Genomic DNA, 24438 nt, shown 5'->3' on the forward strand with positions numbered 1-24438 from the left:
ATTTTAGAGTGCTAACGTCATAGGCAAAATCAGTTATTTGGTTTCATCTAGGACCCTGGTTTGGAGATGCTGTTTCATGAACAATTCTTTTCCTTCTTTATTTAACCTCTAGGCCTTTCCGTTCTCCTTCAGTTTTTCTTTCCTTCTCTAGTTTGCAGGCTTCTCTGCAGAGTCTCTATGTGAAAGAATTCTGGATTCCAGTTGCAGTATTCTCATCACTACAGGTGACTAATTCCCTCCCCCCTTCTCCAGAATTCCCCTATACCTTGACTCTTGGTCTCTATTCAGCTTGTTGACTTGGGTCTAATTAGGAAGGAGGGTCCAGGGACTGCTTGCCCTTGCTCTCTTGGTCCCACCTCAGCTAACTCTCAGCAGCCCAAATCATCTGGAAGAGTCAAGGTCAAGAGACCCGCTAAGGAAGGGCCTTATGGACATGGAGCCTACTGGGGATTTGGGTGCCTACTAAGGCCTGGAATATCTGTTGCTCCCCAAAGATGCCTTCTACAGGGGGGAAAAGCTTGTGAACCTGAAGGAGCTGGCTGATGAATCCCTGGAGAAGTGTCAGGAGAAGTGAGTATGCTCACCTCTTAGCTACTGCCCTGGGTGGACTGGGCCTTTCTCCAGGGCCAGCTTTCCTTTGCCCCTCCCACTGTGGATATGGGGTGAGGATCTTGCCAACTTCTCTTTAGTGCCAACTAGACTACTAGTTCAGGCTTTTATCTCCTCCAGGGGTTTCCCAGTGAGATGCTGCATTGTGGTCAAGCACATAGGGCGAGCAGAGTTGGGCATGGGTGATTCCTCCAGCCAGTCTCCCCCAATTAAGAGGCCATGTCCCGATGTCCAGGTGAGTTTGGCACTACTATGCTCTCTTCTGGGCTCAAATTTTCTACTGTTTCTTGCCTAAGAAGTTCCCAATGTCTTCCTTTCATCATAATGCTGAGGATCTGGAAACAATCCTGAGTGCTTTCTCTGGCAGGGCTAATTGGGAGCAAGGGACTTTGACCTTGAATATGAGCAGACAGGTCCCTGAGTCTCAAAGAACTAAGGATGAGAAGTTGTGAAGGAGACTCCTGTGTTGGTTAGGGTATCTTAACTGGCATGCCGGACTCTCAGGGGTTGGACTTGGGTTGGAAATGTGTCACTTCTGTATCACCTGGGTGACTATATGGAGTCACTTGTCTAGACTGTGACTTGGGTGGGATACGTTTGTGGCCTAGGGGCTGCCTACTATGGAGGGACTAGACTCCAGCCTTTAAGATGGCTGTTAGCTTTGGATCCAGTGCTTCTGGTGAGAGCAGAAAAAAAGCTCACTGGTGACTTCCAGGTCTGAGAGGTATAGGTATGGAAATTAGGGGATCAAAAGGACAGAGGTTTACTTAGATTGTATGAATTAAAGGGTGCTGACTTGTCTTGGGACTAGAGAGGCTATAGTTTAGCAAGATTGGAAATTCTAATCAGTATTGGAGATTCTGCTGGATTCAGGATGAGGAAAATTGAGGCTGGGAAGAAGTGAGAGGGGAGTCGGGGGGAATGGGTATCCAGGAGTTAGGGCATATTTACCCTTTCCTGCTCTATTTCTTGGACCCTGCTCATCAGGCTTTCCATTCCATGGGCTCTTAACAGGGTAAGCTGAAAGAAAAATCCAAGCGCATCCAGCCCCAGGTACATTTCCGCTCTGCCTTGGGCACTGCTTCCCTGTGTGCTTGTCTGTGAATCCATCTGTTCTTTGTTTGTTTGCCTCAGTGGGGTGTGTTGTCAGTTCTAACCCCTTGACATCTACACTACTCTGAAGGGTTGTAAAATCAAATGTTTGTTTCTACCTTTGTCAATTGGCATAGAACAAGGATTCCAGAGATGTAGCAACAGACATCTGATTTCACTACAGCTGCCCAGGTCTTTTAGGGGAAAGAGGACCAGGAAACCTGTCAGTAAGCGTTTGTTTTCTGTGCCCTCAGATGGTGAAGAGCTAGAAGAGACAAAGACAGGTAGAGGAGGTACAGTCCTTGACTCTAGGATCTGTTATCATTTAGGGAGTTAGATATGTATTATAAATGAAAACAAAAGTTTTATACAAGACAGATTTATGGGATTTATTGAGATTTATGAAATGTACATAACTCTAACTTGAACAAAATCATTTTGTAGGAGGTTCTAAGAAGGGTTATCCATAAGTGGGTGCATGTAGAAGAGCATTACATAGGAGTGGGCTTGGCATTCAGTGGTCCATTTTAAAGATCTCTAATAAAAGGGCTGAGAAGGTGGCTCAGTGGTAGAGCACTTACCTTGCATGCCTGAGGCCCTGGGTTCGATTCCTCAGCACCACATAAGCAAAAAAAGAAAAAAGCCAGAAGTGGCGCTGTGGCTCAAATGGTAGAGTGCTAGCCTTGAGCTGAAGAGCTGAGGGACAGCGCCCAGGCCCAGAGTTCAGGCCCCATGACCGGACCCCCCCCCCCCCGCAAAAAAAAAAAAAGATCTCTAATAAAGGGCTGGGGATGTAGCTTAGAGGTAGAGTGCTTGCCTAGCATGCATGAAGCCCTGAGATTGATTCCTCCGTACAAATAGAAAAAGACAGAAGTGGTGCTGTGGCTCAAGTGGTAGAGAGCTAGCTTTGAGCAAAAAAAAAAAGAAGCTCAGGGACAGTGCCCAGGCCCTGAGTTTCAGCCCCAGGAATGGCAAAAAAAAAAAAAAAAAAAAAAAAAAAAAGTCACCTCTCCTCTCTGGGCTTCATTTCACTCATCAGAAATAGAGATGATAATACATGCTTAAAAAAGAAAGTGAGGAGCCGGGCACCTGTGGCTCACATCTGTAATCCGAACTACTCAGGAGGCTGAGATCTGAGGATCATGGTTCAAAGCCAGCCTGGGCAAGAAAATCTGTGAGACTCTTATCTCCAATAAACTACTAGAAAACTGGAAGTGGTGCTGTGGTTCAAGTGGTAGAGCGCTCACCTTGAGGTGAAGAGCGCAGGGACAGCGCCCAAGCCCAGAGTTCAAACCCCACAACCAACCAAAAAAAAAAAAAAGTGAGTGTCTAGGAAGGTGGCTCAGTGGTAGAATGCTTGCCTTGCATGCACAATGTCCTGGATTTAATTCCTCAGTACCACAGAAGCAGAAAAAGTGGGAAGTGGTATTGTGGCTCAAGTGGTAGAGCGCTAGCCTTGAACTGAAGAGCTGAGGGACAGCGCCCAGGCTGAGTTCAGGCCCCATAACCGACAAAAAAAAAAGAGACAGAGAGTTTCTTTCCTAAAACAAAACATAAAGCCCACTGTTCCTGTGAACTTTAACATCATCACAGGTTATCATACTCAAAGTCTACTACAATTAGTCTCTTATGCTAATGGTACATATGTACATATATGTCTATTCTCATTAGTATGGTAGAGACATCTGATTTCTTGAGAATGTGGCTTTCTTTTTAAAACTCAAATACAGGTGGGGAATGTGGCTTAGTGGTAGAGTGCTTGTCTAGCATGCATGCATGAAGTCCTGGGTTCAATTCCTCAGCACCACATAAACAGAAATAGATGGAAGTGGTGCTCTGGCTCAAGTGGTAGAGTGCTAACCTTGAGCAAAAGAAGCTCAGGGACAGTGCTCCAGGACTGGCGAAAAAAATAAAATAAAACTCAAACACAAACTTGTCTTTTTTTTGTGTGTGTGGTATTGGGGCTTGAACTCAGGGCTTTGCACTTGCTAGCCTGACACTCTACCACTTGAGTGATACCTCTAGCCCTGATTTTCATTGGTAATTTTTGAGATAGGATCTGGCTTCTCACCTACATGCATGCTGGGATCATAGGTATGGTACATCATCGAATTCAGCTACTTTCTGTGAAGATAATCACAAACTCTTCCTAACCTCAGACTTCCAAGTGGCTAGGATTATAAATGTAAGCCACTGGGCCTAACCACTTCTTTTGAAAAGAGTTAACTAATAATGATTTAGAGTACAGGAGCTGTAGCCAGATGATCTGGATTCAAATTCTGGCTCTGTCACCTGAAATAACAGCATCACCAAATAAGCTTTCACCCATCTGTAAGATAACTATAATAACTGACCTATTCTATAGGCTTTTTTCAATCTATGTGAGGTGCTTGGCATATAGTAACCACTCAATCAATGTTAGGTGTTATTGTTCCCCCTTTCTCCTTAACATAGCACACAGACTGGCATTTCTAAAAATGAAATAGAAAACAAATAAGAAACTTAATTCTACTTCAGGCTCAGGCTTCTGAAAGGCTTTTATTTCTTGGAGGCAAAAAAAAAATCAGTTACCAAAACTCAAAGAACCTAACAATAGACTTACAAAGTCCAGGGTCTAAAAACAGCATTAAAATCTGCAGAAACCTTGGCAGAACTCCAAACACTTTTATCCTTCTGAAACCTTCAAAGGAGGGACTGGTATAGTTTGCAGGTGCACTCTTCAACCATATCACCTATGAGCTCCTTCATATTCCTTTTGTAAGAACAGCTGCCCTAATCTAAGGACAAGGGCCAACTCCTCAATTTTTATTTTAGAAAACTGAAACCTTTTCCTGGTTCAAAGCCCTGGGCCCAGCTTACATCAGGAAGTCAGCCTGCTTCCTGGTGCTCATTACCAGCTCTACACCTGGAGTGCCACACCTCCTCCACGCCTCCCTAAACACACATAACTTCACAAAGGAAACAGTTTTGTCAGATTACAAGATGACGCCTCATTGCAGAGCCACAGTATAACTATGTCTTACATTATGACAATTCACAGTACTTTAGACCTGCACATTTTATATAAAGCAATATTGACATGGTTCTGCTTACATTCATAATTGCCCTCAGCTCAAGCAACCACTTGGCAGGAAATGTAAGAATTCATGTGATAATGTACGCATAAACTCATATATGTCTCTCTCCTTTTTCTCTCTCAGTCTCTCTCTGTTTTGGTTGTAGGGCTTGAACTCAGGGCCTGACTCTCTTACCACTTGAGCCACAACTCCACTTCCCATCTTTTTGCTAATTAATAGTTGGAGATAAGAGAGTCATGGACTTTTCTGCCTTGGCTGGATTCAAACCACAATCTACAGATCTCAGCTTTCTGAGTTGCTAGAATTACAAGCATGAGCCACTAGCACCAGGCCTTCTTTACAGTAGCACCCTTACTTGAACTGGGATTGTCAGTCTTAGGAGGCTCAACTGACAAAAACTTGTAAGTTCTTAGGACTAAGAGTCCCATCGTTAGTCATTTTATAATTTAGCAAGGTATGTGTCTAACACTGGGAAATTCTGAAACCAGATATGCACTTAATAAGTTAGCATGGATCCATGTAATAGGGGAAGGACATTTCTGTCATATAACCATGTCTGCCAGCCAGCGTCATAGGAACAGTCAAGAATCTAATGTCTATGAAAGAGCTTTCAGGCAGCTAAAGCAAGCCCAAAACATCAGATGCTTAAATTTATCTCCCATTGGTCATTGAACTTAACCTTATCCCTTCCGACATCCATTAGTCTTGCCCCAATCTCTAACTCCTGAGATAATCCAAGGCTTGCTTTATTAGATAGTATCTTTTCTCTTTTGATGTTTCAAAAATCCTGTGAAACCATTAGAGCAGGAATGATTATCTTCCTTTTTAATAAGATGGACATGAAATAGAGTGATTTAAGTCATATAGCTAGGAAGTGACAAAATTGACATTGAAATCTAGCGTAGTTTTGGGACAAATTCAAGGAATCCAATTTTACCCAACAAAGAACAGTCTGAAAAAAAATTGGCATTTAAAGAAGAAAGAAAAATAGTTTCATAGGAAGTTAGAGAACGTTTAGAATAACAGACCCAGAAGCCATTAAAGACAATCAGGTGTGCGAAGACATTCTTTTCCTGGGAGGAATCCCCTGGGTTTTCCTCCATCAACTCGAAGCAAGGCTTCCTGCTTCAAGCTGATGGAGAAAAAGGCTTCCTGCTGAATGAAACCTATTTCCATGAGAGAAGTTGCTATGGGGGACCCCACTGATTATCCATGCTATAAAGGTAGGAGAGACGCTTCAGAACTGGATGGGAAATGGATATGTAGGGAAAAGTGCTTGAGTTCTTTCACAACTAACTACCAAGGTCAAGTACCCACTTCATCTGCAGTCTCTGACTGATTTTGCTTTTCTGAATTGTATGGTGTCCACATTCCTACTGATAATCTATTAGTTCCATAGTACATATGTGTGTATGCAGGCTGTGTGTGGTTATTCATCTAACAAAAATTTACTAAATGTCTTTTGAGTGTCAGGAACTTTTACCAGATGTTGGGGAGGAGAAAGACGTGTCACTACCCTCCTAGAAATCACTAGCTAGTTGGGGGAGTCAATAATCAAGGAAATGATTAAATAACTGAAAAGTATGTTCTATGTAGAAAAGACATGTGGTGCTGTGATCAATAATAATAGCAGGGGGTGGGATTGGAATCCATCAGATACTATTCAGGTAAAACCTTTATAAGGTGACATTTCAGCTGAGAACTGGAGGATAAAAAGGAAGGGTCCCTCCTCAGCCTGGGGCCAGGCGAGAGAAGTTCTGGAGTAAAGGTAGAGAAAGGATGGCGAGATGGTGGGAGTACCCAGGAAGTCTGCCATTCTGTTCCTGTTCTATCCCATTACATCCTTCTCTTCCCTCCTTCCCTTCCTGCACCTCCACCTACCAGTCCTATACCACTCCTCCAGGTGCCAGGTAGGGGTATCTGTTACCCTGTCTTGAATTATTCACAGTTCTTTCCTCTCTATTCCTATCTTCCTCTCTCTGCAGATTTCCTGGAACCAAGGGGTTGATTTTTGGTGGCATGAACTCATGCAAGAAGCTGGGGATGAATTTGAGCCTGAGTGGTGTGACGCTGAGGACCCACTCTTCATCTTGTACACCAGTGGCTCCACAGGCAAACCTAAGGCAAGTGTGTGTGTGTGTGTATTGTATAGGGATGAAAAATGTTACTGAGGAAGCATCCAAATGTTTAGGTCCCTTATCATATATTATCAATCAGTCCTGTAATTCCAGGAACCCAAGGTGATTTTAGGAGAAGGTAAGGGAGAAAGGGAGAAGGGGGTGGGGGGGTGGGAGAGAGAACTAAAAGTAAAGGCTATGCATGCAATAGAGGCATTTTTGGTTACCTTGTGGGCATATTAAGTTGAATTGAGAAAAATCCTCAATCACTAGATGTTGAGACAAGTTGAGTGAGGCTTCTATAATGCAAAAAAAAGTAGAAAGGATGAATTCATGTGGATGAAATGGGTGTTCTATTCCCATTTTCACATGGTTGGTTGAAGGAGTAAAGGAGAGCAGTCCTGTAGACTCATGACCAAGGGTGAACACAGAGATCCTTCTTGGGCTTTTAAGACCATACCTCTCAGTTATTTCCTTCTTCACAACACATTATTAACATCTAGTCCTCTATTATAGCACAGCTCACAATATGGACTACTAGATTTGAATAAGTTAGGGGTGATATGCATATATAATTGGTATGGATGGCTCAGAAATTATGATCTGAGGGTGTGTGTAGAAATGTGATAAAGAAAGTGGGAGACAGATGAAGTGAAGAGGGTTTGGGCAGGGCCAGAGGGTCTTCTTCCAGCCTCCATTTGTCAGACCTATTAAATGAGACCTATTCTTTCCACAGGGTGTAGTACACACAGTTGGGGGCTACATGCTCTATGTGGCTACGACTTTCAAGTATGTGTTCGACTTCCACTCAGAGGATGTGTTCTGGTGCACAGCAGATATTGGCTGGATCACTGGCCATTCCTATGTCACCTATGGGCCACTGGCCAATGGTGCCACCAGTGTTTTGGTGAGAAGGGAGATAGAGCATGGAGATTATTTTGGGTAACTGCCCCTTAAGACTACTTAGTCTAGAAGCAGAGGGACTTAGACCAAGTGATGCATTTCATAGAGAAAGAGGAGTCCTGAGAGGGTTATGTGTCTTTAAGATAGGTTGATGCCTTGGTTTGTTTGGTCAGAGTGAAGAACGGTTGGTCAGAAAGAAAAAAAAAAAAGAATAAACTTGAGGCCATAGTAGCAGAATAAAGGACTTTTGGGAAGGCCCAGGAATAATCAGCTTTCACTGGGGTCAGTTTGAAGGGATTCCCACATACCCAGATGTGAGCCGCCTGTGGAGCATTGTGGACAAATACAAGGTGACCAAGTTCTACACAGCACCCACAGCCATCCGTCTGCTCATGAAGTTTGGAGATGAGCCTGTCACCAAGTGAGACTCCCTTCCCCAGTTGTTGTCCCTTAGGTATCCTTCAGATCTGTGTGGTCCTTTTGTACCATTTCTTTCTTTCCATTATCCCAACTCTCTGACCTGGGAGTCAAGGAGAGGGGGCCAGAGAAGAGTTGGCCATGTGTATCCTGGCTCTTAGTGGTACTCAAGACTTTCCTCTCTCCCATTTCTCTGCTCAAGGCATAGCCGGGCATCCTTGCAGGTGCTAGGCACAGTGGGTGAACCCATCAACCCTGAGGCCTGGTTGTGGTACCACAGAGTAGTAGGGGCCCAGCGCTGCCCCATTGTGGACACCTTCTGGCAAACAGAGACAGTGAGTAAGGGTTCCAGAAAGCAGGGGCTGAGGGACAATGCGGGAAGACTGACTCTGACCCCTAATCTCTGACTTCTACAGGGTGGCCACATGCTGACCCCCCTCCCTGGTGCCATACCCATGAAACCTGGTTCTGCGGTGAGTGAAGTTCCCCTGTGGTCCTAAGCCTGGCAGGGGTAGGGTTTTGATGCTTTGGCCTTCTATAGAGTGGATCAATAGCTATGAGAACTTTGGGTCTTTGGGGCTCCATGGCAATTGAATCAGTTGCCTCATTCCTTTTCTTGGGACCTCTCTCCTATTTTCTTCTAGGCCTTCCCATTCTTTGGTGTAGCTCCTGCAATCCTGAATGAGTCTGGGGAAGAGTTAGAAGGTGAAGCTGAAGGTTATCTGGTGAGCCCCTAGTCTTTGGGAAGGGAAAAGACTTCAAGGGCAATCTTTCTAGATACTTTGCCTTCATTTCTGTCTATTGGTGTGTAAGCTCTTAAGGACATTTTTAGAGGCTATATAGAGATTTCTGATGGCACTCTTTTGGGCCAAGAAGACTTGACCTAGTTCTTCCTTTGATAAACATTCTAGAGAAAAGAGGCTTTGTAATGTGGTAGGACAATCATGTAAGCTCTGAAGTCAGCCTGCCTGTGTTCAAATCCTAACTCTGCTTCTTCTGTGAACACAGAGGCCTTTGAACCTAAATATGCTCATTCATCAAATTGGTTATAATAGGATAGATAGATAGATAGATAGATAGATAGATAGATAGATAGATAGATCGACCATATTTTTCTACAGGTGCTTGATTAAATTAAGTAACTCATGCAAAGGGATTAGCCTGGAACCTAGCAACTAATACCCAATAAATGTTAGCTGCTGTAGTTTTTAATTTTTATTTTTATTATCTAAAAGTATTGTTCAAAGGGGTTATCACTCAACAAATCAGTTTATAACTACAATGCATCTTGATCAATATTAACCTTTAGTTGCTGTAATTTTGTGATAGGATCACACCACATGTCACTTTTCCAAGGTCAAGACAATAACGGGCAGGACTAGAATCTAGGACCTCTGGGTTCAGGTTAGAATTCTGTACCTCCCATCAGTCTGATGCTGCAGAATGTTATATGTTGGGAACTATTTATTCACTCAGGTGTAGGACCTACTTGTTTTACATGACTGTTTTCATTTGTAAATTGGATCTGCTTCTCTGAAGGAGAGGTTAGAATTTACTGAATGCTTATCACTAAGGCACACCTCAGGTAGTTTCAACATACTATTAATTTAATACAATAACTTTAGAAGAAACTATTTTCTCAGATTGATGGGTGAAAGTCCCGAGGCTCAGAGTAGTTACTTGCCTAGGTAAATTGGCAGTTAGGATTTCCAAGCCAGGATCATCCATTTCCAAAACCTATCCTACCTCTCAGTAATGACATTTAGAGTGTTTTTCTTTAATTTAGCAAAGCTGTGAGACAGCCTAGAAGATGAGATCACTGTGCTTCTTCACGTCCCAGGTGTTTAAGCAGCCTTGGCCTGGGATCATGCGTACAGTTTATGGGAACCACACACGCTTTGAAACCACATACTTTAAGAAGTTCCCTGGGTACTACGTGACAGGAGATGGTAAGATTTGGATATCCTGTCCCCATACTTTTTTTTTTTTGGGGGGGGGGGGTCCGGGTGTGGGGCCTGAACTCTGGGCCTGGGCGCTGTCCCTCAGCTCTTCAGCTCAAGGCTAGCGCTCTACCACTTGAGCCACAGCACCACTTCTGGCTTTTTTCTTTTTGCTTATGTGATGCTGAGGAATCGAACCCAGGGCCTCATGCATGCAAGGCAAGCACTCTACCACTGAGCCACCTTCCCAGCCCCCCACTCATACTTCTTATTAAGACATGCACCTTCACTTTCCATTAAAAAGTCTCTGTAGTAATAACCACTGTACAAAAGATAATCAGAGCCGAGTGCCAGTGGCTAACACCTGTAATCCTAGCTACTCAGGAGGCTGAGATCTGAGCATCATGGTTCAAAGCCAGCCCAGACAGGAAAGCTGTGAGACTCTTATCTCCAATTAACCACCAGAAAACTGAAGTGGCACTGTGGCTCAAGAGGTAGAGCACTTGCCTTGAGCTGAAGAGGTCAGGGACAGCAACCCAGGCCCAGAGTTCAAGCCCCACCACTGACAAAAAAAAAAAGATAATCAGAGGGGCCAGGCACCAGTGGCGCAGCCTGTAATCCTAGCTACTCAAGAGACTGAGATCTGAGGATCAAGGTTCAAAGCCAGCCTAGGCAGGAAAGTCTGTGAGACTCTTATATTTAATTAACCACCTGAAAACCTAAAGTGGAGCTGTAGCTCAAATGGTAGAGAGTCACCTTGAGCTGAAGAGCTCAGGGACAGTGCCCAGGCCCAAAGTTCAAGTCCCATGACTGACCAAAAAAAAACAAAAACAAAATCATCCGAGAAGGCTTCCAAGACTTCCTGGATTTAAGTAGAGATGCAAACAGGGACTGGTTAAAGCAAGAGTATTGCATGGAGTGGAAAACAAACTTGAAATACATGAGGCTTAGACTGAAGCTAGTTGGCAGAATTGTGCTGAGCACCTGGAGACACAGTACTTGAAGCTGGAGAGGTAGAGAAAATACAGTGTTGTGGCCACAGTGAGCAGTCTGGATTTCATTCAAAGTATAGTAGCAGACTTTTATAGATTTTAAGCAGAGTTGTGATAAGAGCTAATTTCCTGTTTAGAAAATATCTTTCCTTGAGTTACAGAAAATAGATGTGTTTACCACATCCTCAGTTTCTGAGGATTAGATTCTGAGAGCACCTTAGTGTTTCTCAGTCACGGTCCCTTGTGAGTTACAGTCAGGCTGTTGGTAGGGGTTGTAATCATCTAAACATTTGACTGAGTCTAGAAGATCTACTTAACTGCTTATTCCTATGGCTTTTGGCAAGAATCTTCAGTTCCTTCACTACTTGGGCCTCTCTAAAGGGCTACTCTCAACTAGCTAGATTTCCTCAGAACAAATGATACGAGAGAATACAAGCAAGATGGAAGCCAAAGTGTCTTCTGTAACCTGATCTTAGAAGTCACAGTCCAGCATTTCTGCCAAATTCTGTTGATCATATAGACTATCCTATATAATGACAAAGAGAACTATGCAGTGCTATAAATGCCAGGGTAAAGATCACTGTGGCCATCTTGGAGACTGACTGACACAGTGAGCAGTAGACTTGTTAGAAGGCCCTGCACTGGCTATGACACTTTGGTTATGGAGATCCTGCAACCTGCCGTGGGTATTATCTGTTTTTCCCCTCAGGTTGTCGGCGGGACCAGGATGGTTATTACTGGATCACTGGCAGGATTGATGACATGCTCAATGTATCTGGTGAGGGTCCTGGATCCACTTCTCCTATCTCATTAGCTCTGTTTCCCTCTTAGAAAGCCTTCTGAGAGTGCTAGGGCTGTCCTTTGGCTTGACCATGTGTGGCATTCAATTTTGGGCCCAGAATTAGAGGAAGAGTGTTGGATGCTGGAATGTGCCTAGAAGAAGAGATTGAGGATGGTGAAGTAATGGAAAGAATGCCATCAGAGAAAAGAATGACCTCTTTCTTATAATCAGACTCGGTCTTCTCTCTGGGTGCAGATGGAACAGGGGCTGGGACAGACAGAGGCTGGGATCTCTCTTATGGCATTTTCGTTCTCTCCACCAGGACATCTGCTGAGTACAGCAGAGATAGAATCAGCTCTTGTTGAACATGAGGCTGTGGCAGAAGCAGCTGTGGTGGGCCACCCTCATCCTGTGAAGGGCGAATGTCTCTACTGCTTTGTCACCCTATGTGATGGTCACACTTTCAGCCCCACCCTCACTGAGGAGCTCAAGAAGCAGAGTAAGGAACCCACCCTGGGCAAGGACTACAGGGTCTATGAGTTATTATGGAGGGGCTGCATCAAGCTGATCACCAAACTAGGAACAGAACTCAGGGATCCCTTGGGCTGGCTCATTTCCTCCCACTTAATCTCCACTAAGATAATGACAATAGCAGATAAGTACAGAATACTTTTTCTCTTCTGTCACTGGGTTCAGTGCTTTGAATGCATTATCCTATTTAATTCTTATAATCACCTCAGTGAAACAGACCCTATTGTTATTCTAGTTATAAAAAAAACTTCAGACGTAGAGAATTAACTCTCTTGCCCAAGGCTACACTGCTAGAAAGTATTGGGATTTAAATCCTAGCAGGTTTATTCTAGAGCCAAAGTGGATTAAAATACAACAAAGAAGGTAAAGAGAAATGGTTAAGGGGGTGGGGGGAGGGAGGGGCAGTGAGCATGAGAATGCTTATGTAGGCTTTTGGGAATCTAGCTAACAATACTAAAGAAATGCTTGAATTGTTGATTATAGTTAGAGAAAAGATCGGCCCCATTGCCACACCAGACTACATCCAGAATGCACCTGGCTTGCCTAAAACCCGCTCAGGTATGTTCAGAGATCTCCAGGATTGTGATGGGTTAAGGGCCCAGTGGTTGGTGGAGTTTGTGGATTAAAATCCTTGCAGGGGGCTGAGAATGTGGCTTAGTGGTAGAGTGTTTGCCTAGCATTCATGAGGCCCGGGTCTGATTCATCAGGACCACATAAACTGAAAAAGCTGGAAGTGGCGCTGTGGTCAAGTGGTAGAGTGCTAGCCTTGAGGAAAAGAAGCTCAGGGACAGTGTCCAGGCCCTGAGTTTAAGCCCCAGGTCTGGCAAAAAAAAAAAAAAAAAAAAATCTTGCAGGACTAAGAAGGCTCAATGTTATCATGAAGTAACCAGAGGCCTATATTCCCCTAGGGAAAATCATGAGACGAGTGCTCCGGAAAATTGCTCAGAATGACCATGACCTGGGGGACATATCTACAGTGGCTGATCCATCTGTCATCAGTCACCTCTTCAGCCATCGCTGCCTGACCAGCCAGTGAACGAAGACTGGCCTTTGCCTAGTATTCCCCTTGCTTGGCTCTCCAGAGATCTGCCAATCTTTCCAACCCCCTCCCCCCCCAAATCCAGGCGTAATGAGAGCCACACTTGGTCCTCAAGTAAAGGCAGTTTTTTGTGACTACCAGGCAGAAGGGGAAGGACCCAGGCCAGTCTCAGATTGATGTACCCCTCAACTTCCAAGAGCTCTGTAAGCCCAGGATAGGAATCTCAAGGCCATGTCCCCACTTGAGTTCAGTGTTCAAAGGGCAAGGGAAGGTCTTGAAGCAAGGCAGCAACTCCAATCCTATATTAACTCTCAGGAAGCACCACTTCTGACCTTGTGCAGGCAATTACCTTAAAAACTGACAATGTGTGAGTCTAGGAATAATTATTATTTTTTAAATACTCTGCTGCTTTTGTTCTGAGTCTGAATTCCTAAATGGCAGTACTATCTGCCCACTTGCTCCAGGGGTAATGTATGTGAGTTCAGTCTCTAGAGGACTTTCATATTATCTGATTTGAAGGAGTGGATGTGTTTTGTTCCCAGGACCAAAGGAGTTTGTCTTCCTTGTCCTGTCCCATGAGACACACTCTCAGATTAAATTCTCTTTTCTTGCCCTAGTCATGCTCAAGCCCCATGGTTGTAAGAATAAAGTCTGTGACCTTAAAAAGGTGGTGAGTGGCTCTGATTTATGTGTCAGATGAAAGGGGAAGGATATTTCCCAGGACTATCCTAGTACTCTTCCTTGTAGAACTTTTGGTTCTAGTCAAGGCTTCGCTCACAGGACTTCTGACTGCCCGAGCTAAGCAGGAGTGACTGGACCCTGGTTTTTGTTTTTTGGGTTTTTGTCATGGGGCTTAAAACTCTGGGCCTGAACACTGTCCCTTAGCTCTTCAGCACAAGGCTAGTAGCGGTCTACCATTTGAGCCACTGTGATACTTCTGGCTTTCTGATAGTTAATTGACGAGTCTCATGGACTTTCCTGCCTGGGCTGGCTTTGAACCTTGATCTTTATATCTCAGCCTCCTGAGTAGCTAGGCATGTGCCACTGGTGTCTAGCAGGATGCTGTTCTTAACTGTGATGTCCCTCCATACTTGTTTTCCCCAATGGGCTCCTGCTAGGGATCCTTTCTCCTCCCTAGGGCCCTGTGGTAACTAAGGATCAGAACTTCAGGATTCTATCCTTTGGGGCTAGGTCTACAGATACCCTATAGCCTAGTCACCAATCAACCTTAAATGGGAAGATCTAGATTATGGCTCTCTGCTTCCTGATGGGTGTATAGCAATGAATCATTGAATCAGCAAGGTGATTTTATTTAAGGCAGAGCTAGGGAAAGTCTATACCCTTCCATCTGCCTCTTCCTACCATTTAGTCCTTTCCCAAGTCAGGCAGGAAACCTACTGGAAAGGCTGAAGAGGGGCCCACAGGAAGATGGCAGGGTTTATAGCCCTTTACCTCAGAGCAGCTTCCCTTTTCATACTTCAGGGGTTTGATGGCCTTCAGAGCTCATCTAAAGGGAAATGTAGCTTCTCTGGTCCTCAGATGGAGGGCGGAAAGAAGGCAACTGCCATTTACCCTTCCCTGAAGACTCAGAAGGGCTAGGAGAGGAATGACAAGTACAGGGGCTTAGAAGACGTCTTGAGTGAAGTCCAGGCTATGCCCTCAAACAGGGTATGGGTTGTCCAGGACTGCTACTCCTGCTGCCACACCACCGTCTGCATGTTCAATGGCTTTGGTTCGAAGCAGATGGCCCGCATGTGTGTTCATCACAAGTGTTTTCCCCTGCCTGTAGAAATAGGGTCAGGAGACACACAATGTCACCAAACCTAGGACCTTTCCTGGTCCCTGATGAGCAGTACATGAGAGTGACTACTCTGAAGAAACGCCAAGACATTAGAGTCAGATTTAGATTGTAGCCTGTCTTGGAACTACTAGTTCTATGACTGAGGAAGTTCCTAGTCTTTCTAAACATCACTTTCTAAATGTCACTTTCCTTCATTTAAAATTGGGATTATCACTTTCTTGTTTTGTTGTTGTTATGTTGTTTTGTTTTGTTTTTTGGTGCCAGTCAGGGGCTTGAACTCAGGACTTGGATGCCGTCCCTGCACTTCTTTTGTTCCAGCACCCTACCACTTGAACCACAGCTCCACTTCCAGCTTTTTTTGGTAGTTTTAGTGGAGATAAGAATCTCAGAGACTTTCTGCCTGGGCTGGCTTCAACTGCAATCCTCAGCTCTCAGCCTCCTGAGTAGCTAGGATTACAGGCATCAGCCATGGGTGTCCTCTTACTGATTTTTAGTGCTTAAATCTTCAAGGAGTTACTAAGTTCTTCAAAGCCACTCAATATCCTTTAGCTGACAAATCTCTCCTTTCCCTAGAATTCTCAGTGGCCTTGGAGCTGGACCTAAATAAACTCTCTTTAAGAGTCTCCTAGTGCTGCTTGTCATACCATCTTTTCTCAATCCTTTTGCTCCTATGTAGAATTTCCTTTAAATTTACAAAGCAGCTCTCCTCTGAGTGTCACTAGTTATCCCTATGAGTTGGGCAGGTCTTAGTTCCTAGCCTTATTTACTAGACCAGAAAACGGTAACAAAGCTAGGGACTAGCAAGGCTAGGAATGAAGCCCAGGATTCTTGACTCTGTTCAAGTTCCTTCTTGGCTTGCCTGGCTGGCACTCAAGAAGGGAGGTAGGGGAAAGAGTTCCTCCTCACCGACTCACCTGACATAGACTCCAAAGATGCCTAGCTCTGAGATACACTGAACTACTCGGGCAGAGCTGCCAGGCCGTAGCAGGCAATTCCTAAATGGTTCGGGTTCAATCTTCTCCATAAGGATGTAGGAAGCCCTCTCATCACTGTCCTTCAGCCGCTCTAGGGCTTGCACCATTTCTTCCCCGTACAAGTTATTTCCTGCAATGAAACGGCCAGTCAGTCAGTCTGCCCACTGTGTACCTTCTGCACCCTGTGCCCTCATTTCAAGAGCCATGTGGACAAGCCACCAGCCTCATTTCCTGCCACTAGCCCAGTGAGTCCAGCGCACGTATGGCTTGTGAGAAGGTCACTTCACAGGATAGCCCTTACCAACCAAACATGCCTGCCATCACACTGCCCTGCCTGGCTGTCTCCCGTCTATGGATGTTTCTTCCCAGTCTCCATTACTGCACCTCCTCTTTCTTCTTAAATGATAAGTTAAATGTTGAGGTTCTCCAGGAGTTGGTTTTTTATTTTTTTTTTTGGGTCCGGTCGTGGGGCCTGAACTCTGGGCCTGAGCTCTGTCCCTCAGCTCTTCAGCTCAAGGCTAGCGCTCTACCACTTGAGCCACAGCCCCACTTCCGGCTTTTCTTTTCTGCTTATGTGGTGCTGAGGAATCGAACCCAGGGCCTCATGCATGCAAGGCAAGCGCTCTACCACTGAGCCACCTTCCCAGCCCCGAGTTGGTTTTTTACTCTTGTTCTCCATGTACCATTTTCCCTCCCCAGGAAGACTTGGTCCATTCCCAAGGCTCCACCTGTACCTATAATTAGATTCCCCTGTGTTCTACAGCACCTATCTACAAGGTCAAGGTCTTAGTGGACATTATCCGGGATGGATCACTTTCTCTTGTATCCACCAAGTCTGGCACTGTAAGTCCATAGTAAGTGCCAGTGAACACTGCCAACAACTTGCCATCCCTTCCCTTAGCAGCCATCAGACTGGGGGCTCCACCTACCTCCACCTTCTCTCTGGGGTTTCAGCACAAATCGGCTAGGGGCAGTGAGAGCCTCAGCAATGGCCTGGTCCCCTTCTTCACCCTGGCAGGAGGCAGAAAGTCATCACCAGCAGTCTTAAGGCAAAAGAGGCACTGAGATCCTACTGGTCATTCTGAGCCACATCAGGGGAAGAACAGGAGGGACTCCTCCCCACCCCCTATAGTAAGACCAAGAACAGGCTTTTCTCTAGTAACACAAGACTCTGTAGCAGGTGACCTAGAAAGTGGGTTCAGATATTCCCCAGTCATTGCTACCTGCTTTACAGTCCCTTCCCTGCTTGCAATTCCCATCTTTACCTTTGTTGAGGGAGCTTACAATGAATCTAGCACCTGAGATGGCCTGTTACCAATGTTCTAGGGCCTAAATTATAATGCCAGCTCCACCCCTCGCCCCCCAACACAATGGATTTCAGGTATCTGGCACCTAGGAGAGCTGTGAAGAGAAAGCAGGCTGCTTATGTACCATGTCCAGTGAATAGAGGCCAGCAAAGGTGGCACGAAGGCGGGCTATGGCCTCTGACTGGCCAGGGAGCAGCATTTCCAACATGCCCACCCTACTCAGTTCCTGCTGCACCTTCTTAGTCCCAGCCAGCTGAGTAGCAATGTCTGGGCACTTGACAGCACAGGACCTTTCCAGCAGTAGGCGTGCTTCCCAGTTCTGTAGAGGGAAGAAGACAAAAAGAATTCTACGTCATTTCACTTCAGCTAACTTTTACTGAGTATCCCTCAAGTGCCAGGTATTGTGCTTTTTATCTTCAAGTTGATAGTCTCCTTCACCAACCCCACTCCCTATGATTGCAACTTCCTTACCTGGCAGGTGTGAGCTCTCCTATTCTGCAGGATTCTTGGCTTTAGTCTAGCACACTGACACATGACCATAATTAAAGGGAAAAGGAGAAAAGGGGAAGCAGCCTTTTATAAAGGTATAGGAAAACTGATCAATTTTGTTTTTGTGTGTTTGTTAGTTTCTGAAGACAGGGTCTTGAATTTGAAACCTGACCCTGCAATCCTCCTGCATTAGCCTCCTGAGTGCTAGAATTGCAGGTATATGCCACCACACCTGGCTTGAGATGGAGTTTTAAAGAGCAGGGTACACTTGTTTATGAGCTATACTTCCCACTGTATTCCAAATAAATTCCAATACTCAGATTATATAACCTTTGCCTTTTCTTTTTGGGTCCGGTCGTGGGGCCTGAACTCTGAGCATGGGCGCTGTCCCTCAGCTCTTCAGCTCAAGGCTAGCACGCTACCACTTGAGCCATAGCACCACTTCTGGCTTTTTTTTTTCTGCTTATGTGGTGCTGAGGAATCGAACCCAGGGCCTCATGCATGCAAGGCAAGCGCTCTACCACTGAGCCACCTTCTCAGCCCCTAACCTTTGCCTTTTATCAAATAAAATCTAAACATCTTGCAATAGCCTAAAAGACCCTGAAAGATCTAGCTCCTATTCTTTTTTTTAACTGTTTTCCCTTTGCCATTCTTTTTAATTGAGACATCTTGCTAATACAGCTCAGACTAGCCTTAAATTTTTAATACTCCTGTCTCAGTCTTCCGATTGCAGGCATGTGCCACCATGCCCAGCTTGTTCTCATCTTAAATATTAATTCAGTCACCTTTTCAGAGAAGCCTTCTGTGACCACCCTGTTTAATGTGGATTTCTCCATAATTCTCTATCTTTTCATACTGTTGTTCATTCAACTGAGAGAAAACATTTTTTGGCTGGGTATGGTGGTACATGCCTGTAATCCTAGCACTTGGTAGGTTGAAGTAGGAGGATCATAACTTTAAGGCCAGAGTGACCTTGTCTCAAAACCCAAAACCCTAAAAATTCTTTCTTATTTCTGTTTATTTTCTGATGCTCATCTCCCTGACCAGGATCAATCAAGACGCTATTTTCCTTTCATATGAGAGCTGACTATAATTTCAGTTAATTTATAAATAACTTTAAAACGTTATAAATGAAATGGACCAAACTATACCTGTATAAAATTGATCATGTTTTAATTATGGGCTAAAAATGTATAAGACAGTAAGCCTGAATTAGAAAAATTAAGATTCCAAATACATTGCTAGAGAATTGCACAATGGAGGGATGAGGGAATTAATGAAAATTTTTCTCTACATACAACATGATCATTAGCAAACTAGTAAATCTTAATTGGAATGATAAGGCAAAGCTGCTTTATTTTCTGCTATGTACCTCCAAAAAATGCAGGTTCTGGTACTTAAAGGATACTCAAGAAGTTCTTTAATTGTTGCTTAGTGAAGTGAAATTTGAGTAGTATCCTGATAACTGTCAGAATGACAGGTAAGAATCAGTAGAGAATAATATTCAGGCTCACAAAATAATACAAACACAAGTCTAACAGTATGAAGGGTCTGATGTCCCAGGAGCTTAAAATTTAAGAAACAGGAAAATGGCAGAGGACTACAGCTCCCAGCTCTGGTCCTGTTCTCAGGCACTGAGCAGACAGTCTTCTCTTTGGTTCCAGACCACAGTACACTTCCCATTTCAGGATCAAGGTGGAGGCCGGAGGAGTACCTACCAAATCGCTAAGTTTTGGAGATCTACCTCCATGTTCTACCCCTACTTTCCATCCTTGTTAGCTCATCTCTTTTCTAAGATTTTTCAGTCCCTTTCCCTTCTCCCATCCTGAAACTTGGATCCATATTCCCAACAGACAATTTCTCTCTTCTCTAGTCAGCAAGTTTCCAGTACTGCTATACACCTCTTTAGAGGAAAGGCCTTCCTCAAAGATGCCCTCTCCATACAGATGCCCCCTTAGGGAGCTCAATCCTGGCAGAAAAGCCCAGATAAACTGTAGTTCTGCAAGGAGCTCCTTTAATTTTCCAGTGTACATCCCACTCTGAGAAATAGACCAAGAAAGCACAAGAAACTTGCCTATGTATGGCCAATCAAAACTTTGCTTATAACTCTCAGCCCTACTCATTGTATTTCTTGACTTATTCCTTCCTTTATCTTTTCCCAGTTCAATGCAGGGCTTCTTAGCCGGATGCTGTAATTCTAGCTACTCAGGAGGCTGAGATCTGAGGATCACAGTTTGAAGCCAGACTAGGTAGAAAAGTCCAATTAAAAATAAAAAAGTGAACGAAGCTGTGGTTGAGTGCTAGCTTTGAGTGAAAAAGCTCAGGGACAATGTTCAGGTCCTGAGTTCAAGCCCGAGGGCGCACGCGACACACACACACACACACACACACACACACACACACACACACACACACACACATACACACACACACACACACACACACACACACACACTGTTTTATCTTTGGGCCTGGACGCTGTCCCTCAGCTTTTCAGCTCAAGGCTAGTGTTCTACCACTTGAGCCACAGCACCACTTCCGGTTTTTTTCTTTTTTGCTTATGTGGTGCTGAGGAATCGAACCCAGGGCCTCATGCATTCAAGGCACGCGCTCTACCACTGAGCCACCTTCCCAGACCCACAGTAGGGCTTCTTAGCCTCCCTGTAGTATGGATGTTAGGGGCACAGGAGAGTAATGGTTTACTGGGAACACCATTTCTGAGAGAAAACTAGGAAATTCCTTTGATATCTTAGATAAGCCATGGCCTCTCTCTAAACCTTAGTTTCTCCACCTTATAATGAGATTAATTATATAAGTTAGAGAGCAAGCAGTTGTAAGAGTTAAATGAAATAATGGATGTGGAAGGTAAATTTGAAACTAAAAGACTGGATAGCAAAATGAAGTAATAGCACCATTACTGCCATGAACACATGATAAAAACTTTAATTCATGTTAAAGGAGAAGTAAAGAGGTAGGAAGGAAATAACCAGTGGTGTGCTGAAACTGGCTTTCACTGGCTAGTGAGGGCTGCTTGACTGTACCATTTCTTTATAACTGTGTTCAGAGATAAGTTGAGTAGTGAAAACTTATACTATGGAAATCAGCAAATATTATAAACTGACTCTCACTCCTGACCCACCTCTGAAATATGTCTGTTACACATTTGTCAGCCTATCTTTGGGAAATGTGTAAATGGTTAATGCCTGAGGATTCACATTCTAGAAGACAGTCTGTCTACAGAGGAAGAGGTAGCAAAAAGCTTCCAGGAGGAGAGGAGGTTCTAGCAGCAGGTTCCCCGAGGAAGAACTGAAGCTAGAGCTTGGAGAAAAACCCTGGTTGTTGTGACAACTATGTTGGGTCTCTGTGGAGCTAGTGGATCCCAGGAGGCAGTGAATGGCTCAACAGAAAATACCAACCTGTAGACTGTATTGACTTGGCATGTAACCATCTCGGAAATAAACCACAGCAACTTCCTGGCCATCCCTACAACACAGAATAAAAAAAAAGCTGTGTTAAATCACTCAGATAAGTTCAGAGTTTCAATCCATTTCTGGGTACATTCAAATATATTTGGCTTCTCTAAAAATCAGTCAGTGCACAAAGGGAGGCTGGACAGTGCTCACTAGAACCAGGGAAAGATACTGGATAGTTACATTGCTAGCATCACCACTGAAAACAACCGAGTGTGCAGCATGGAAACCTTTCCAAAAACTCCAGATTATTGTAAAAAAAAAAAAAAAGGCTACAGAACAACAAAAAGTAACCAGAATCCAATTAAATAAATGTGAATTCAGTTATGACACAAGATAGTCTTTTTAAGCTTCTTCCCTTTGACCTATGGGATATCTAGTTTATCAGGAAAGTACTTAATTTTGCTATGCTAAAAGTATATTTTGAAATACAGGGGGTAGTAAGTGGTATTATGAAATTTCAGGATGGTTTGTAACTTTTAACAGTTCAAGGTCCAGGTCTAATTATGAATGCAGCAATGCTATCCAAAGATGTAGCAATAAAGCCACCTAGTGGTGGCCTCTGGAGAGAAAGGACCAGGCCTCTTTTGGAAGATAAATCCAGGGCTGAGCTCAGAGTTAAGTAACAACCTGCTGGGTCCCAGAATGAGCCAGCTGCCTCTCCTGCTCCCTGGTTGCTCAGGACCAACTTGACCAGCCACCAAGACGGGAAAAGAAAACTTTTGAGATTTTAGGGGCACATGAAAACCAGGTCAGCATTTGGTTGCCCTTCTCCAGAATTTCCTGTGAGGATGAGGTATTTCAGAAGTTAGAAGAGAAGAAAGAAAACAAGCCATCATATCTTCCAGAAGAAAAGACCATTTGGCAAAAGAAGGTGGCATGAGAGTTTCACAAACCAGCCATCTTTGGGGACTCTGGGGATGCTTACATAAACAGCTTTCGATCTTGATCCAAGGACCCCTTTTCTGAGACATCTTCAAATCGTCTCCGTATTACGTGAATGTTCCTGGCAAAGATGGATGGACAAGAATCAGAAGGAGTGCATGCTCTGTTCTTGAGGCCATATCCGGAGGTTTCCTTCCTTTATTACTTACCTGGCTAGCAGCTCATTCTCTATAGCGCGCTGGTCAAATATGTTCCTTTCCTTTTCTTGAGCAATTAGTAGCACCAGGGCACTGGAGAAAGAGCACAGATGGCCCCAAACTGCTAAAGAGCCTGTCCTTGCTCTGACTCATCCCCTTCAGGAATGAAAACAGAGATTTCCTAAAAAAGTAGATGTCCCCTGCTCCAATTTGGGATTGCCTCAGGTTTTTGTTCTTGTTGTTGTTTTGCTGGTCCTAGGGCATGAACTCAGGGCCTGGATGCTGTCCGTAAGCCTCTTTTTGCTCAAAGCTAGTGCTCTACCACTTGAGCCATAGCTTCACTTCCAGCTTTTTTGGTAACTTATTGGAGATAAGATTTTCCTACCCGGGCTGGCTTTGAACCTTGATCCTCAGATCTCAGCCTCCTGAGTAGCTAGGATTACAAGCATGAGCTACCAGCACTTAGAATTGCCTCAGGTTTTAACACATTACTTGCTGAAAATAGGAAACTTGGAAAGAAAAAAAAAAAGAAATGTTTCTGCTCCTTTCTCCAGCAATGAAGTGATTTTTTTGTGTAAATTACAGTTTACATTTAAAACTATCACAAAAATCTAAGAGGATTTTTTTCCTAGAATTTTTAAGTCTATCTGAAAGAATAAAGAGGTAGTAGTATTAAAGAACATCTTTTTTTGTTTTTTGTTTTTTTGGGTCCAGTCCTTTGGGCCTGAACTCTGGGCCTGGGCTCTGTCCCTCAGCTCTTCAGCTCAAGGCTAGCGCTCTACCAATTGAGCCACAGCGCTACTTCCGGCTTTTCTTTTTTGCTTATGTGGTGCTGAGGAATCAAACTCAGGGCCTTATGCATGCAAGGCGAGCGCTCTACCACTGAGCCACCTTCCCAGCCCCTAAAGAATATTTTGAAAATAAACAATAACCCTCACTGCTGAGAGTCAGGTACTAATGACTTACTAGATTATAAAGGGTTTAATTTAAAAAACTATGATTTTTAATGAAAATTAGAATAGCTAAGTAGAACCCCGAGAAGCTCATAATGCTAATTACAATTATGGTATTGTCTCCCAGTGCCCTCCAATATTTCTGTCCACACAACTATTTCTGGTTTGACATTTTTGTTTCATTTTGTTTTAGTGCTAGAGTTCAAATCCAAGGTATAGTAGGTACTAGCAAGTGCTCTACCATTGAATGAATCCCTAAGCCCTGGTTTCCTTAATGGGATCACTGAGGTTTGCTGGGCTTCTTTCTCTCTGGTTACATGCATCTTTAAAAGAACCGGGAGGGAGCTGGGAAGGTGGCTCAGTGGTAGAGCATTGCCTTGTATGCCTGAGGCCCTGGGTTCAATTCCTCAGCAACACATAAGCAAAAAGAAAAAAGCCGGAAGTGGCGCTGTGGCTTAAGTGGTAGAGCGCTAGCCTTGAGCTGAAGAGCTGATGGACAGTGCCCAGGCCCAGAGTTCAGGCCTCACGACCGGACCCAAAAATAAATAAATAAAATTAAAAAAAATAATAAAAGAAGCAGGAGCTAGCCAGGTGCTGGTGGTTCACTCCTGTAATTCTAGCTACAAAGGAGGCAGAGATCTGAGGGTCACAGTTCAAAGTTAGCCCAACAGGAAAAGTTTGTGAGACTCTTATTTCCAATTAACCAGTAAAAAAGTCAGAAGTAGAGCTAGGGCTAAGTAGGAGAATGGTAGCTTTGAGCATAAAAGTTCAGGGACAATGCCAAGGACCTGAGTTCAAGACCCAGGACCAGCACACAAATATAAAAAGCTTGAAGTGGAGGTGTAATTCAAGTGGTAGAGTGTC

At 44.2% G+C, this 24438-nt stretch overlaps 2 protein-coding genes across 6 annotated transcripts in view; one reads left to right on the forward strand and one right to left on the reverse strand.

Moving 5' to 3' along the window:
* Window positions 1-14164, forward strand: part of Acss2 (acyl-CoA synthetase short chain family member 2) — a 42844-nt gene extending 28680 nt beyond the window's left edge. Inside the window, exons 5-18 of the mRNA XM_042694584.1 lie at window positions 152-224; window positions 495-570; window positions 730-844; window positions 6764-6901; window positions 7632-7802; window positions 8086-8219; window positions 8418-8550; window positions 8632-8688; window positions 8860-8940; window positions 10056-10164; window positions 11857-11925; window positions 12251-12427; window positions 12943-13017; window positions 13368-14164. Coding sequence (XP_042550518.1) covers window positions 152-224; window positions 495-570; window positions 730-844; window positions 6764-6901; window positions 7632-7802; window positions 8086-8219; window positions 8418-8550; window positions 8632-8688; window positions 8860-8940; window positions 10056-10164; window positions 11857-11925; window positions 12251-12427; window positions 12943-13017; window positions 13368-13495 — 1536 coding nt within the window. The 3' untranslated portion in view covers window positions 13496-14164. The remainder of the gene's footprint in view (window positions 1-151; window positions 225-494; window positions 571-729; window positions 845-6763; window positions 6902-7631; window positions 7803-8085; window positions 8220-8417; window positions 8551-8631; window positions 8689-8859; window positions 8941-10055; window positions 10165-11856; window positions 11926-12250; window positions 12428-12942; window positions 13018-13367) is intronic.
* A 623-nt stretch (window positions 14165-14787) lies between these two features.
* The window catches only part of Gss (glutathione synthetase), a 28243-nt gene continuing 18592 nt past the window's right edge, over window positions 14788-24438 (reverse strand). For all 5 annotated transcript variants that reach the window (XM_042694675.1, XM_042694677.1, XM_042694676.1 and 2 more), the window contains 7 exons: window positions 22634-22714; window positions 22468-22545; window positions 21486-21552; window positions 17705-17899; window positions 17203-17284; window positions 16214-16403; window positions 14788-15281 (listed from right to left, as the gene is read on the reverse strand). In XM_042694675.1, the coding sequence (XP_042550609.1) occupies window positions 15158-15281; window positions 16214-16403; window positions 17203-17284; window positions 17705-17899; window positions 21486-21552; window positions 22468-22545; window positions 22634-22714 (817 nt within the window). In that variant the 3' untranslated portion in view covers window positions 14788-15157. The remainder of the gene's footprint in view (window positions 15282-16213; window positions 16404-17202; window positions 17285-17704; window positions 17900-21485; window positions 21553-22467; window positions 22546-22633; window positions 22715-24438) is intronic.

Source organism: Dipodomys spectabilis, unplaced genomic scaffold (assembly GCF_019054845.1).
Source record: "Dipodomys spectabilis isolate Male_0828 unplaced genomic scaffold, ASM1905484v1 ptg000175l, whole genome shotgun sequence".
Classification (NCBI taxonomy): Eukaryota; Metazoa; Chordata; class Mammalia; order Rodentia; family Heteromyidae; genus Dipodomys; species Dipodomys spectabilis.